This window comes from Melopsittacus undulatus, chromosome 6 (assembly GCF_012275295.1).
Source record: "Melopsittacus undulatus isolate bMelUnd1 chromosome 6, bMelUnd1.mat.Z, whole genome shotgun sequence".
NCBI lineage: Eukaryota > Metazoa > Chordata > Aves > Psittaciformes > Psittaculidae > Melopsittacus > Melopsittacus undulatus.
Window position 1 is genome coordinate 51504947 of NC_047532.1, and position 15667 is coordinate 51520613.

General features: G+C 48.0%; 1 protein-coding gene across 2 annotated transcripts in view; it reads right to left on the reverse strand.

Moving 5' to 3' along the window:
• Positions 1-13718, reverse strand: part of TNR (tenascin R) — a 29151-nt gene extending 15433 nt beyond the window's left edge. For both annotated transcript variants that reach the window (XM_005150193.3, XM_005150192.3), the window contains exons 1-7: positions 13223-13718; positions 10510-10986; positions 9783-10046; positions 8857-8972; positions 5516-5666; positions 2661-2930; positions 701-886 (exon numbers count right to left, since the gene is read on the reverse strand). In XM_005150193.3, the coding sequence (XP_005150250.1) occupies positions 701-886; positions 2661-2930; positions 5516-5666; positions 8857-8972; positions 9783-10046; positions 10510-10986; positions 13223-13718 (1960 nt within the window). The remainder of the gene's footprint in view (positions 1-700; positions 887-2660; positions 2931-5515; positions 5667-8856; positions 8973-9782; positions 10047-10509; positions 10987-13222) is intronic.
• Between the last annotated feature and the right edge of the window lie 1949 nt (positions 13719-15667).

Below are 15667 nucleotides of genomic sequence, written 5' to 3' on the forward strand. Positions count from 1 at the left end.
CTATGTGTGTAAGTAAGTCTTTTTTTTTTTTTTTTTTTCTCAAAAAAAGCCACTGGAGCTCCAAATCCAGCTGTCAAACAGTTGTAGTTGAAAAGAAGGAAACCAGATCTCACATGGTGCTTCAATGTGTTTGGGTACTTTCCAGTAGGAGATGGGTGATATCTGCAGCCCCTGGTGGCACCCCCAGTGCTGGCTGGAAGGACTTGCTCAAAACCAGCACCCTTGGATTTGTGTTTGCTTTGTGCCTGATTTGGAAAAAGGCAATGAACTCAGGCAGCCTGGCTTCCCATCACTACCTATGGGGCATTGTGCCTGCAGCTCTTTCCCAGCAAGGAAAAAACAGAAGGGTGAAATAATATTTTCCTCTAGATAGCCTAAAAAGGCTTCCTCTCCCTATTTCTTGCTTTGCTTCCTGCCAGCTCTATTTAGCACCTGGCAGACCCCTGATGCTTGTGCATCACTGGGAGGTACATCACTTGGAGGTGCATTGCTCAGCTCATGGATAAGCAGTGCTCAAGTCCAGACCCACAAAGGGGAAAATGAGCTTCAGCCCAAGGAAAACCTTCTCTTTATAACTAGCAGACTCCAAAACAGCTTCAAATATATGCCACATAAGGGCAACTGAGCACTGGGCTCTCTGCTGCCCTACCTGCTAGAAAGAATCAGGAGGGGAAGGATGGGAGCATGGGTGCATGCATACCTGTGAGGGTGGCCCGGGTTGTGGGACCAGTGTCACGTGGCACCAGGACTTCATGGTAATGCTCCCCAGCCAGGGTGCTGTAGACCACCCTGTAGCTGTGTGCGTCAGCCTCACTGTTGTCCCAGGTGAGCTCAAGGCTGGCAGGGGTCCGCAAGCCCACCCTCAGGTTCTTGGGAGCATCAATCTCTGTGCAACACAAGGGAGAGAGGAACCATCTCAATACTGGGCACTGGGAACGTGCCCCATAGCCTTGGCATGGCTAAATGGCAATTTAGGGGTACCCATGTGTGATGTCCATGAGGTCCCTCTTACAGTCCCTCTTCCCCAGGGCATGTCACTGTAGAAGGGGCTGGGGGATTTGCTCTCACCTCTTGCTCAGCACAGACTGGGAGATACCACCTATGAGACTAATGTAAGTGGTGGGGCATTCACAGCATCCCTCAGTAAGTTGCTTCGGGTGCTAGTAGCAGGTAATTTGAAAAAGGAGAGGGTTTTCCCCCTGTACGAGAATAAGGGAAACTGAGGCAGCATGCATAAGAGAAAAGGGGCTCTGTAGCAGTGGTGCATTGGCCTGAACTGCTCTTAGAAGAACCTTGAGCATCTTTACAGGCTCGTTCATGCTCAGGCACTGACCACAGGGTTTGTTTATTAATGTTGCTGAGGCTGTGCACCACATCTGCTCTGATTTACATGATAACCCTCTCAAGTGAGTGAAGGTTGGTGACAGCAGATGGGGGTAATTACTGGTCCTGGATGGACCTGAGTTTAGAGGGGGGAATTTTTTTATGTTGTCTTTTAGAAATAAAACAAGGAAGGCCAATTCAGCAAATCAGTCAGGGTGAATGTCTCATCTGAAATACTTACCTGTAGAGATATGTACACGCACAATTCACACACTGCAGTTATTATACTAGGAGCCTGGTATCCACCAGTAACGTACATGACAAGTAATTTATATACCATAAACCACACTGAAATACTCACTTTACCTCCTCCTTTATGGCACGGTAAATTAAACCTGTTAGCTATCTGCAGGCTTAACATTAATTAAAGTTTTACCGACCATTTAGGGTATTCAGAGGAGATATAAAATAAGATATAAAATAAGACATTTCTGTCTCGGCTGCTTTTAGCCGCTGATTCCTTGGGCAAGGAATCTGCCTTGGCTCTCAATACTGAATGGGAGTAAGCATTGCCTTGAATTCAGACCTGTGCTCCCTGTTCTGGTGCTTTTGAGAATTGGGTGCTTTCCTACGTATGCTATTAAGGGCATAAACTGCTGGATTTCAAATTTTAGCTTTGGGTTCAAGCTAAGCTGTGGGTCTGAACAGGCCCTGAAGCTGCTGGGAATGTGCCCTAGCAGCTTTGATGGTGCAGCAGGATTTGGACAAAGAGGGGTTTAGTCAGGGGTTGTCATCTAAATGTGTGTTATTCAGTCATCTGCCTGGTTGCTGGCATCTGGGATCACCTGGGCAGCCCTAGGCACCCTGTTAGCATCCCTGTGGGTCACAGGGCATGAAGATGATCTATTGCACTGGAGGTTCAGGGACTAAACAGAAATGTAGGCACCAGTGGAGGAGTGTCAGAGAGTGGTTTTAGGGTATGTGTTTCAAGGTGAGCCAAATCCTTTACTCTGCCTTGCTCTGCAGTGGGACTGTGACAGGGTACAAGGCACCTGCATTCAGGCATTTAAATTCAGACCTGCACCTTAACCATCATGTTTCCATTGATCTACTTCCTTTCAGTACTCCGGATTAAACCCCAGCTCACTTGGGCTGTGGGAAAACCATGTAACCCTAAATCCCAGACATAAAAACCTCTCAGTTCAGCTCCAGATATGCAAAACAACACCGTGCTCGTTGCAGGACAGCTCATCTGCAGACCGCAGCGAGCCATCTGCTCATGCTTGCTGGTGGCTTTGAAATCCATGCCAGCTCTCCCACCGAAGCCAGCTAGCTACCTGTGGTGAACTGGGCGAGGGCTGGCTGGCTCTCGTTGGCACCCCGGAGGGCGCTGACAGCGAGGCGGTAGCGGGCGCCGGGCCGCAGGGCCTGCAGGGAGTACTGGCTGAGGGGGGGCTGCAGGCGGAAGGTGGTCCTCCCGCCCTCCCCATCGGCCAGCCCGTACTTCAGCAGGATGGCGTCCACCTTGGCGCGCGGCGGTGTCCACTCCACAAAGGCCACTGTGTCAGAGACATCCCGCACCAGGATCTGCGTCGGGCCGTCAATGACTGCAGAGGAGGGGGAAAATGGGCACCTGTTATTTTGGGACAGTTGGATGGGGAAAGGTGGTAGCTTTGGAGATCCTGTGCTTCCGGGATGCTTCAGTGCCACCTCAGAGTGGTCTGAATTAGCAGTTAGGGTGGCATAAGTAAGAGACACAGTCCCAAGGTACTCAGTGGGGTTCGTTCTGGTGGGCTTCTAGTTCCTTGTTCCAGTCTCCCAGCTCTTCACTTCAATGTTGTCTCTCCCAGGCTATGGACACCAGAGCAGAACCCAGCAGCTTTCCCATTTATGCCCATTACAGCTATAATGCAATTCATGCACCTCTCAAGCTGGTTATTGGCAACAATTCCTCTCTAGCTTTTTCAGGTGGCATCTCCTAGGATAAAACCTCCTGTGTCTGTGATTCACCTTTTTTGCTCTGGATAACTGCTTGTGCTTTGTGATTCATTGAAAACCACGTAGTTTTCCCTTGTGCCCAGCTCTTCAAGCCATTCAAACTGCTTTTTATCGATGATCTCCTTTCACTCAATTTACTCTTTTCTGAGCTTTTCCGTCACTGGCAAAATTTATCAGCAATGATATTATGTCTTTTGAAGGGTGTTGACAATGTGTTAAATAATGTGGGGCCAAAGACTAATCCAAGCATTGAGAAATGAGGAACATCTCTAGAAATGTTCCTGCTTCTGTGCCAGCTTCTGGTTTGTCATTAAGCTGAGGAATCAGCTTGTAAAGCTGTTGATGTCTTAACAGTAGGGAGAGAGAAGAAAATGCAACTGTTCTGGCAAGTCTATCTAGCTGGGTGTGGGGCTATGGAGGGTGTCTTCCAAATCCTTTCAGATAAAGGGTTTTAGCTAAATTCATTTTGGACATTTCTAGTTTCTTTTGCAGAGAATTAGGCCCTTCCCTCCTCTGCATCCCCCAACACTTGACCTCTGGAAATCACAGGCGATGGAAGGTTTGAGTCCAGCAGAACCTAACCACTGCACGGATGGACAGATGAGCCGAACCTGGCCATCATTCCTGTACCATGGCAGTGCTGATACACAAAGCCTGTTGGGTATCCTATTTTATCACTTACATGATCACAAGGTGGGTGAAAAAACCCACTCTGGTTCTGTAATTCAGGCTATACTGTATGCAAGTACATCTAATATACTATATATATTTTAAAATGACAGTATATACGAAGGATGTGCTGAATACTGCACCCCAGGGTAGGAAGTTCTGGGGGAGGTATGTGTGGGCAGGGGTGGGAAGGACCAAGGAGGGTTAGAAAAAGAGATGTGGGGGAACTGGGGGTAGTGGCGTGAGGTGTGGGGGCAAAACACCAACAGAGAAGGTAGGACAGCTTGGCAGCATAGTTTTTAGGTAGGAGATGGGTGTCCAGCTTGGCCAGGACCAGGTTGCTCCAACCTTGAATCTCCACCTACCTCATGTTGTCCTATCATCTAGGTGATGATAGGGAGCATCAAGTTCTACTTAGCTGTGCAGCCTTTGCTGCTTGATCCCAGCACAAAGTATTAAGGCAGAACAGGGATGTTAGGGGAAAAGTTATGGGGGTGCTGCAGAGGAAGGCAGACATGCCATCATGGATGCCTTCGTGCAGCAGAGAGCTGGGAGCCTATCACTCCACCTGTGCTTTCCAGCAAAGGTCAACCACTGAGTTTGAAGTACCAGCCTCTCTTATTTTTTTGCTGACTTCCTAGGGAAAAGAAGATTTGGGCTTGACCAGGAGATGTCTCTGTTAAGCCATGTCGAGCTGAGTGCAGAGACAAACCGGGAGGAGAGTACTGTGCTGAGGAAGCTCAGACTTGCAGCAAGCTGCTGCTGCTGGCGGAGGGACCCTCCCTTTGCTCTCACTGTTGCTGAAAATTAGCAGCCTGGAGAGAGCATCACTTTGTTATAACCCTCCAGTAGCTATTTAAATGCTGTTTTCATTTGCAGCAACTTGGATAGAGGTAGACGTCTGCCTGGCTGCCAAGGCAGATTGCAGCAGATCTGGCGTGGAGAGCCTCTTCTCCCCGGTGAGCAGTGCCCTTCAGTGGGGAAAAGACCCAATTGAATTTCCTCTAGCCTGTGGATGGACCAGCGACACGCCAACTAAACTGGTTAGGAAGGGGTGTGTTGTTGCTCCTGGCTTACTGCCCTACTGCCTGATTTGCCTAAATTAGTGGGAGTAGAGGGCATTTAGTGGCAGAAAAGCAGGTGGGAGTTTTAATCTGTAATATACAAATAGGCAATACATTTATGGAGGTATTTCTTGGTGGCATCCAGCCTCCAAAATATGAGATTAGTGAGGAAGAGTGATTTATCCAGCTATATAATAAAAGCAGACCTGACCTTTTGCTCCCAGCCTCATTAACCTTGCACAGTTTCTGTGCTTACAGCAGCTCAGGGGGATTGGAGGGGGAGAGAGGGACAAAATACCACATGAAGAAGCCATTGGTGTGATGCACCTGTATCCTGGGCAGTTGGGTGGTGCTAATTTTATCTCTGCCCATGCAATACCAGCCTGCTCTAGCTGATGGGACCCTATTTTGGGAACCAAGCCCTGAGCACTGCTGTGCTTCCTGGGGCTGGGCTCACTCACGGGTTGAGACGCTGTCGGAGGTGGGAGGGCTCCTGGCTTGTTCCTTCAGGGCCACCACAGTGACGGTGTACTCTTCCCCTGGCTTCAGTCCTGTCTGGTTGAAGGTGGTGACGGTGCTGGGGAGCTGGGCGATCACACCGCCCTCGTTATTCTGCCGGGGAGTGGAAAAAAGTGTTAAAAAAGGAAAGAAGAAAAGGTGTTCAGGGGGGACTGGTGCATGGAGAGGAAGTGCCCCCCATGTTGCATTCTTCCCCAGCCAGCCCTGCATCTCCGCCTTGCATCCTCACCTTGACACATCCCATCATGGAGGTGCAGAAAACCAAGGTGAAGTCACCCATTGAATGTGAAGCACCTGTGTTGTTGGGCTGAGAAATCCTCAACCATCCCTTCCCACCCACCCCTTGTATTTTGCCATCTGTGTCTCTACTGTCCTCCAGAAGAGAAAAGATAATCAAACCAAGGCCAAGGCTAGACTCCTTTTCCCTGTTATTCAGGTGCCAGGAGCCTTCTGGCATATATATATATAAAAGTACATATATATATATATATGTTAGAATATGTTCATATATAGGTATGAAACTATAAGGTCTTTATTTTGTCACACCCTGCTTTTTAAGTATCTTTATTAAAATCATACTTTGTGGTTTTGCTCTGAAAAACTGCAAGGCTTTAAGCAACTGCAAATGTCACCATTCCTGCCAGTGTTTAGACAAAGGATCTTTTCTTGCTGCTGTCTTCACTAATAATGTGCTAAACAAATCTTTGCACATAGCTCTCAATTCGTATTCACCTCTTTTCTCATTAAACTGGAAATCTTTCATTCTAGCCATAAATTGCCATCTTAACTTTCCTAATTTTCTTTTCTAAATCTGGCTTTGCTTCATCTTTTTCCCACTCCATCCCCAGAGCAGGAGGCAGATGGGCAGTCCCCACCTGACTTAGCTTTCAGGGAATGAGAGGGTCACAGGCACCATGGAAGGAAAACTGCTGTGCAGGAAGGTGTGAGTATCCTCGCAGGGGTGCTGGGGACCAAATATGCATCCTCTCATCTAGTTTTCAGGAAGACAGAGCAAGCTCTGTTTAGCTCATTGAGTTTATTTGTAATTCTGCTGTTATAACTTTGTTGGTTTTAGCCTCTGGGTCTAGCTCCTGGGTTTATTTGGGGCATGGCATTTACCTAAGCAAGCACTGCCTCTAGGCAATGAATAACACAGCACACCCTGGTGATGGAGGCTCGACAGAGTCCAGTTCTGGTAGCTGACAGGCAAGAGCACAGCTGTGCCTTCACATAGCAGGATCATGTGCTTCACTAATGGATGCAAAAACTTCAGAGCCCAGTGAGCTCCGAGATAAAAATATATCCAATATTTTGTTGCTTTTTTTTTTCCCTAAGGCTCAAGGCTTTTATGGAAAATGTGAACCTGCCTCCAAAACCTTCATCCAGGAGCAGTCTTCCTTTTGCACCTTATCTCTTCCTTTACATCCTAATATGTGTGTTTAAGTTTTAAGATTAAAAATAGAAAGGAGGACCAATGGTTTGTATTTTTGTGCTGGCTTGTGAAAAAACCATCGATGACGATGACCCTGCTGGGAGAAGTTTGCTTCTACCCTTGCAATTCCTCACCATCCCCATTTATCTGCTTCAGGGGGATGCTGTTGAGCTTAATTCCTGAGTATCAATGAAATGTTTGAAAGATACCTATTTGTTGCTGCCAGAAGCTCTTCCCTGATGTTGCCTTATCATTTTTGCTTTTATCCTGATGGTGAATTAAAATTAACCTAGGATTTATACCTGCAGTACCTGAACTTTGACTTCCAAAACAATTTACTTGTGGCTGTACCTGAAATTGCATCCAGATCCTTCAGCCTTTTTGGAAAGGAGGGAATGAGTTATTTAAAGCAATTGGGCCCTTGCTTCCTGCTGTGTAATGATACTTTACAGTTAAGAGCATTTAAAACTTTGGGGCCAAGTTCTGCAGTTCTCGGCTGCCCAGAGCTGCCTTCAACTCCAGCGAGGGTTTTATACAAGTGAAAATGTCATAATTGAGCTCTTAATCAGCATTTCTTTTACTGCTGGGGCTTGAATGCTCTTATAAAGAGGCTCCATATACAATTGAAGCTATACTTATGGCTAAATGGTGTAGAAATTATGAATACAGATAAAACACTTGATGTACAATTTTTGTTGCCATGCATAGAAAATATGTGATATTTAGGGCAACATTTTCATCCTTTCATCTTTTCTGGCACAATTTCTACCTGTTCATCGCTGCAATTAAAATTCCATGGCAGAAATTAGACGTGTGTGGGACTCAGGGGTACTGATGGCTGTTGTCTGAGAACCAGCAGCTGCTCGGTTCAACCCAGATGGCTTTGGGTAACTTAGTGTGCAGAGAGCTGATGTGAGAAGAGGAGGAGGAGGAAGGGTCATGGCGAATGAGATGGAAGGGATAAAGAGGGGGTGACAGCAAGAGGTAGCATGGCTGGAAGGTTTATTCATTTATATCAGAAATAATGTGGCCAGCAGGGCCAGGGCAGTGATCATCCCCCTGTACTTGGCACTGTATTGATATTTGAGGCTGCATCTTGAATTCAGTTCTTGGCCCCTCACTACAAGACAGGCATTGAGGTGCTGGAGCGGGTCCAGAGAGGGGCAACAAAGCTCATGAAGGGTCTGGAGCACAAGTGTGATGAGGACCACCTGAGGGACCTGGGGTTGTTTAGTCTGAAGAACAGAAGGCTCAGGGGGGACCTTATCACTCTCTACAACTACCTGAAAGGAGGTTGTAGTGAGGTGGGGGTCAGTCTGTTGTCCCAAGTAATGAGTGACAGGACAAGAGGTAATGGACTCCAATTACACCAGGGGAGGTTTAGATTGGATATTAGGAAAAATTTCTTCCTGAAAGAGTGATCAGGCATTGGAACAGGCTGCCCAGGGCAGTGGTGGTATCACCGTACTTGGAAGTTCAAAAATATGTAGATGAGTCCCTTTGTGACAGGGTTTAGTGGTGGACTTGGGTAAAGGTTGGACTTGATCTTAAAGGTCTTTTCCATCCTAGTTGATTGTATGTTTCTATGATCCTGTATGCTGGTCTCTCAATTTTATTGTGGAATGTCTTTGAGGACAAGTATGTCTTGACATCAAAGACGACTGGAGAAATGCAAGCTGGCAGCTGTGGGTTGAGGTATTTGGGTATGTCTGATGTGAAGCACACAGATTTCAAACAGAGGTCAGGTTTCTTGGAGGAGGGTGTAACTGGGAGTTAATTTAAGATCTGCTTGCTTAATGCTGTTAGGGTGACCGGGTGTACCATATGATGCCATGTATGTGGTGGCAGTACCTTGGGGATGAAGCTGATCTCCCAGCCGTCAAAGGGGAAAGAGAAGGGCTCCCACTGCACCTCCGCTGTCGTCTCTGTGATGGTCTTGAACTTCAGGCCCTGCGGTGTGGCAAGGTCTGGAAGGGAGCAGGGGGTGGTGAGCAGAGCAGACCGGGTGTGCGGGTGAGCCTGTTCCAACCCTGCATTCTGTGGCTATTTTGTTATTTGGGCAACAAAACCGGAACTTTTTGGTAGCTGTTACCAGAGCCCCTTTGTCCCCACCCTTGGGGGGTTGGAGGGAGAAGAGGGAAATGCCTGGGCTGCTGAACACTGAAGAATCCCACTGCATTACTGCATGAACAAAGAGAATGATGGGCTTACAAAAGAGGTGTATGGGTAGTTTGTTTTCCCACTGCCCTCTGTATCTTTGGTTTCCAAAGATCCATTCTGGAGGTTGCCATTACAGATTGTTACTCCCATTTTCCTCTGTGCATCATGGCCCTGTCAGAACTATGTACCTCCTGATGCACAGCAGCATCCGCTCTACCAGCTATGTCATGGGGATTCATCATGGGGAGCCCACCCAGGAGTGGGAAGAGAATCTATGACTTCTGTGATATATTGCAATATTTTCTATGAGGAAATAAGTGTAATATTTTGAGCCATATAACAGGGGGCTTCAGTCAGACAGTGAAAGTTTCTTTGATTTTTAGTCATTCAGGTTTTCATCCAGACTGAGCCCTCCTGAACAGGATGGACACATTTCCCCCTTTCCTGTATCCCTATACAGATATATATGAGGATAAAAGTATACCAAATATTTGGATTGGTTTTTTTTTAAAGGCTCAAGTTTCTGCTGCTAGAAGGCCTTTATGGAAAATGCGTACCAGCTTGAGCATCACCTCCAGTTATCCAGTACCAAGTGAGAAGCGCAGTAGGATACTTACTGGTCACCACCTTGGAGGTAACAGGGATGCTCAGGACATCGCTGATGACCGTGTAGATGCTGACATTGTAAGCAACGCCTGGCTCTAGCTCCGTGATGGTGATGCTGCTCCAGTCCCCAGGCACTCGCTGCTGGAGCTGGGTGCCCCCTGGCCACGCCGGCTGGTATGAGATGATGTACTCGGTGGCTGCCTGGCTGCTGTCCCACATCAGCTCGATGGAGCTGTCACTGATCCCTGTCACTCGCAGGTTTTCGGGTGGAGCCACTGATAGGAAGGGCAGAGGTAAGGAAAGCATCAGGGTGTGCGTGGCTTATCCTCTTGCTCCACTGTGGGGAAAGGTGCATAGATCTGCTGGTGGGACATGGGCATGGGCTTTGGGCTGGGGGTTACATGCTGTCTGTGATTGTATTAACTGCTGTAGCAAGGCAAAGGCTCAGAAGAACCTGACCACAACTGGTGTTACACCAAGGGTTTACCACACCAGTGCTGGGATGAACTTCACTGTCTTTTTGCTCACCTCCCAAACTTCTGCCTCTGGTGTCTTTGGGGAAAGGGACATTGACAGCAGGGAGTCAGTCAAACTGTGGGGCCTGAGCAGGTTCTATGTGACATGCTTTGCCAAGTATGGCTTTCTCCCAGGCTTCATGATGCCCATATAGTGCTGTGGGCATCTTGAAGCCCTTGCTCATACATTAGGGTCCGACTCTCCCCAAGCATGCCCCCATACCTGATGAGCAGTCCTGCCCTTCATAGCCTTCCTCGCAGATGCAGAGACCATCCTGGCAGACCCCACGGCTGCTGCAGGCGTTGGGGCAGTGCAGCCACCCGCAGTCCTCTCCGGCGTAGCCCTCCTGGCAGATGCATGTGCCATTGACGCAGTAGCCCTTCCCTGAGCAGTCATGGGGGCACCGCAGCTGGGAGCAATCCTCCCCGGTGAAACCCTCCTCACAGATGCACTCGCCATCCACGCAGAGCCCATGGGAGCCGCAGCCTCTGGGGCAACGGAGCTGGGAGCAGTCCTCACCCCCATAGTCATTGTCGCAGATGCACTGGCCCTCCAGGCAGACACCGCGGCTGGAGCAGCCCCGGGGGCAGTGGGGCTCAGAGCAGTTGCTGCCTGCCCAGCCCTCCATGCACACGCAGCTGCAGGACTCCAGGCTGAAGTTCCCATGGCCGCTGCACTGTGGGGTGTAATCCAGCTGCCCTGCAAGGATGCAGGACCAAGGGTCAGAGCCTCCCACATCAGCCCATTGATAGGCTGTGGGGAAGGGAGGAAAGGTGTGGGGCAAACAGGGGATGGTCCTTCCTTTGGTTGAGCATGCTCAGCTCTGGGGAGCCTGTGGCTGGTGGAGGCAGAATTGGTGATATATGCTCATGGAGGGGTTGGGTGGGTGTCCAGGAGTTTATTTGTCCCCTTGGGAGTACTGGCCTCCATAGCTATGGGTGCCATCAGCCTTGCTGGAGAGCAAATGCTCCCTTTGGTTCCCATCAACTGGCTCAGCACTCAGTTGATGGGAACCTCCCTAGACCTCTTAGTGGGAAAAAGCCCTCCTTGGCCAAATGGTCTGCACCAGCCATGATTCCTGTTGTCTCCTCTCCACCCACTGTTCCTTTTTACAGGTGAGGGATCCCAGTCTGCTCACTCCCTCTCCTACAAGAAGCAGGTATGTAGCCAAAGACATCATCTTCACCCTTATCTTGGTGAGCCTGATTAAGATGGAGCTGTTGGCTTTATAAAAGGTATCAGGGTTTGGGTGTACTAGACTTGTGGGTAAGTGAGGAAAGCACATGGCAACCGTAGCCACCACCTCTAAAGTTCCCCCTTTACCCAGCAACCTTTCACAGGACACTCCAGGGTGAGGAGGGATGCCCAGGGATGAAGGCACCAGTCACTATGACATTGCCAGTTCTCCCCCGTTAAGCCCTGTAACATGGACCTATTGCTCCAGCTTAGGGTTTATCCCAGCCAGGCTAATGTTTCTTTGCTATTTTTTACTGCTTTTCTTCCTTGTGTGAACTGAGGATGAACAGAAACACTTTTTGTGCTTCCTTGACCCTTGGGAAACCTCTGCACCATGAAGACCTGAAGCTGCATGACTCTGTCCTCTAAGTAAGTTTTCCATCCCAACTGAGCTACCTGAGCATCATTTCCTCTGGGGGGGGTGTACGTATGTGTGTGTGCAGCAGATGCTCATACGAAAGGATTTCAGTTATATGCTGCTCTAGACAGACCCATTTGGGTTACTTTGCAGGATGCTTCCCATCTAAACTACAAATACTGGAAATGACAATCAGGGTCTCTTCAGATGTCAGCTTCTAGTTAAGTTATGAAAAGAGGATGCTTGTAAATGTGTTGGAAGAGAGCAGCTTTCCTTGGGGAAATGCCTCAGGTGGTGGGGTAGGGATCCTGGTCTCCTTTGCAGTGCAGCAAATTGAAAGCAACTCTGATAAAAATAAATTACTCCAGTTTTAGCTCAACACATCTGTGTTTGGAGTGGAGATTCCACCAAGTGATGAATATTTAATGGTACTATCTGCATCTCTGCAAGTAACCCAAATAGGCTCATGAGAGCTACAAATAAATTTCTTTACAACAAGTTGTTCCCTGTTTTCTATGTGATTTTACCAAACCCTCTTACTGATCTTCCCAAGACATAAGGAATACCACCAGTATACTGGCTCCTGCCCTACCAAAATGCAGCCCCTAGATTGAGCCTTTCCTAACCCACCTCATTTCAACTGCATGCTGCTTCCCTGTCTCTGGGGAATGGCTGTGGTGAAATGAGGGTCTGTCTTTGATGGAGTACCCCTAATGGGGGCTCTTGAAGAGCTTCACAAACTGCACGTTTTTATTCACTTAAAGTATCCTGTTGATGGCTTTGTGCCTTTGTTACAAATTTTGTTTGCATCTTTCAAGGCAACAGAAGTTATTCTCTGATTTATTTATTTATTCATTCATTTAAGCTCAGCTTTTCATATGCATTCACTCCTTTTACAGAGAAGATGAAGGGGTTTATTGATGGCTCTTTGAGTGCTGCCTTCAGCTGTGGGACAGCTTAAGAGAGCATCAGCTATGTCTCTCCTCCTTGTCCCACAAGCAGCAGCAGATCTAACATAGTTGCAAGGACTGCAGGATAGGGAGATCACCCTGTTCACCCCTTACCAGCTGTAATTTTATCTGTAAGGGGGCTTTAGCTCTGGCTATGGGGTTTCTGCAGTGAGCAGGGCATGGGGCTCAAGTGACCAAACCCCTCCTAGGCGTTTTCCAGCCCTGAAGGCCCTAAGATGAGCTTTCCCCTAAAGCCACAGCCACATTATAGGTAAATACATTTTTTTCTCTGTTGCCAGTCTATGTGGCATTACCAGTTTTGTATGTATTTCTCCTGCCTCTCACTTGATCCCTCAGTCCCCAGCAAAAGCTAACAGGATGTCATTACTACCTGTGGCTGCATTTTCTTGGCAGCAATTGGAGTTGCATTGGTCCCGGAGCATGGACACCTCCCTCTCCAGCATCTCAATCCTGCTCAGCAGCTCCTGCAGGGACGGGAGGGAGGTGGAGCACTTGCAGGCCTGCTTGGGCAAGTTTATCCTGTGGGTGAAGGTGACCTGGCTGTCGCTGTCAGAGGTCTGCTCCGTGTACTCCGCCAGCTGGTCATCTTCTGAACTCACCTCCTCAGCTGACGACTTGAACATGGATGAGCAGCAGCTGTCCAGGGGGACATTGATGTTGTAGATGTGGTGGAAGACCATGGGCTGTTCTTTGATGGGTGGGCTGCAGTTGGACAGGCCACCCTTCTCATCCACTGCTGGCCTCTCAGCTGGCTCTGTTGTCACCTCCAGCCGGCACTCAAAAGGCTTGAGGACAGCACCCAGCAGAAGCAAATTAAAGCTGATGAGCACATTCCTCAGGACTGGGTTTTCACTGTCAGTCCCCATTTTCTTGGGGAAAAGAACCTTTTAAGCCAGCCTTGCTCAGCCAAGTGTGGGGAGGACCTGGAAAAACAGAAGGAAGAGCATGGTTGGTGTTAATGCTGAAACTGTGTATTCAGTGTAGAGAGGCAAGTCCTTCAGGGCAAAGTCATCCAGAGAGATGTGGGACTGACTTGACAGACACACAGTTCTGCCGATTTTGGTGGAACCTAAATCAGCCCTGAGTGGAGCCCATGTCTGGCAGGGAGACCCTGCATATTCCTTGTACAGTGACAGAGGCAGATTCTTGTTGTTTTGTTGTCTGTTTGGGTTTGGTTTGTTTGTTTTTTGTTTGGTTGGGTTTTTGTTTTTTCTTTTTTCATGTTTCTTCTTTTTTTTTAAGAAGACAGTTAATCTGGTACTAACAAAGGACCAAATACCTGTGTTTTCAGCAAAACCACACCGTGTGGGTTTAAGAGCCACATCAGTATGGCATGTAAGGTTTAATGCATGGGTGATGGTGAAACATCCCTGTACTCTCCTTCTGTTGTCTTCTGTCCCCCAGGATCTTTGCCCATGGTTGCTAAGCTTCCTCAATAGCTATAGGAACAGCAGCCTTGATTTTGAACACTTTTAAATTACACCAGGCAGGCTCCAGCTTGTTCATGTCGATGCTCTGAGCAGGCAAATCCCACCTGTTAAAGTGACTTCACCCTCCATGAGTGCTCTGGATTATGAGTTAATCTTGCCTTGATTTGGAGCAACACAACTTCTCACTCTGGTATTGATTGCGAGACCCTGGGTGGTAATCCAGCCTTGGAGGACCACGTTTATCTTCAGCCTAAAATCACTGGTGCCAGCCTAGTTGCGCTGGGAACAGATTCACCCCCATTACTCATTGGGATTGCTGTCTGCTGACTAATACTTAAATCCAACTGGCTTGCCATGAGGAATCACTGCCTGGTCCATCAGAAGATAGTGTTAACAGGCAGGTGAGGCTATATCTGCAACGTCATTGCACTCAGTGATAATCTTTGCCTTGTGTTTTCTTTGCAGGATATAGTTTATATGCAGACCACGTAGGATTGCTGGAATGTGGCTGCTGTGCCGTGAGTAAGGGCTCTCAGCTGAGCCCTAGCACTGCTTCAGGGTCAGGACAGTTAATTAAAGATTTCCATCCAATAGCTGCAAATGATCAATTGGATTTCTTGCAGCATTTTAGAAGGGAGTGTAAATTGCTGTTTTTGCTGCTCCCTACATTCTGGGTTTGTAGGACCTGGACTGCAGAATGCTGGGGACGCACTTCGTGGTTCTTTCTGCACCAGTAGTGCAAAAGATGCAGCAGGCACGTTAAATCTGGTAAACAGGCTCTTTACAGTACTGGTAAAAAATGCAAAGAGCTGAGGACCTTCTTGCTGCATCACCAGAACTTTTACCAAAGTTCCAAGAAGCTGCAGGGTTTAGGCATTATTCAAATTCAGGACATGGCTTTTGCAGCATCCAGCTTTACTTCCTGATAACTTTAATAACTCTGTATTTAGACTCCAAGAGGGCTTAGCCATTCATATAGGAATGAAGACTAGAAATCAGCATGTGGGACTATATGGGTTAAGAAGGATTTAAAACCTCAAGGACTTAAAAACCTCAAGTGCCGGGGTGACCCATTTGTGTGGAACCTGCCTTGAAGGGCCACTATGTGGAGAGGCGCAAATTGCCATATCTGCCAGTTACAATGTGATCCTTCTTCTGGGATATTCGGTGGCAAAAGGAGGTGGGACATCAACCTGGTCTGACTCAGCTGCCTGTCACAGTAGCTCTGATACCAGTTCCTGAAACTGGGAAATAGAGGGGAAAAGCAGTGTCAGGTTCAGTGTTTCCAACAAGACACTTAAAGCCAAATGGCCAAAAATGCATTAGGTTTCACAGGCAGTTCGCACTAAGGCACACTGGCCATGATGGGCATGAAGTACGGAATG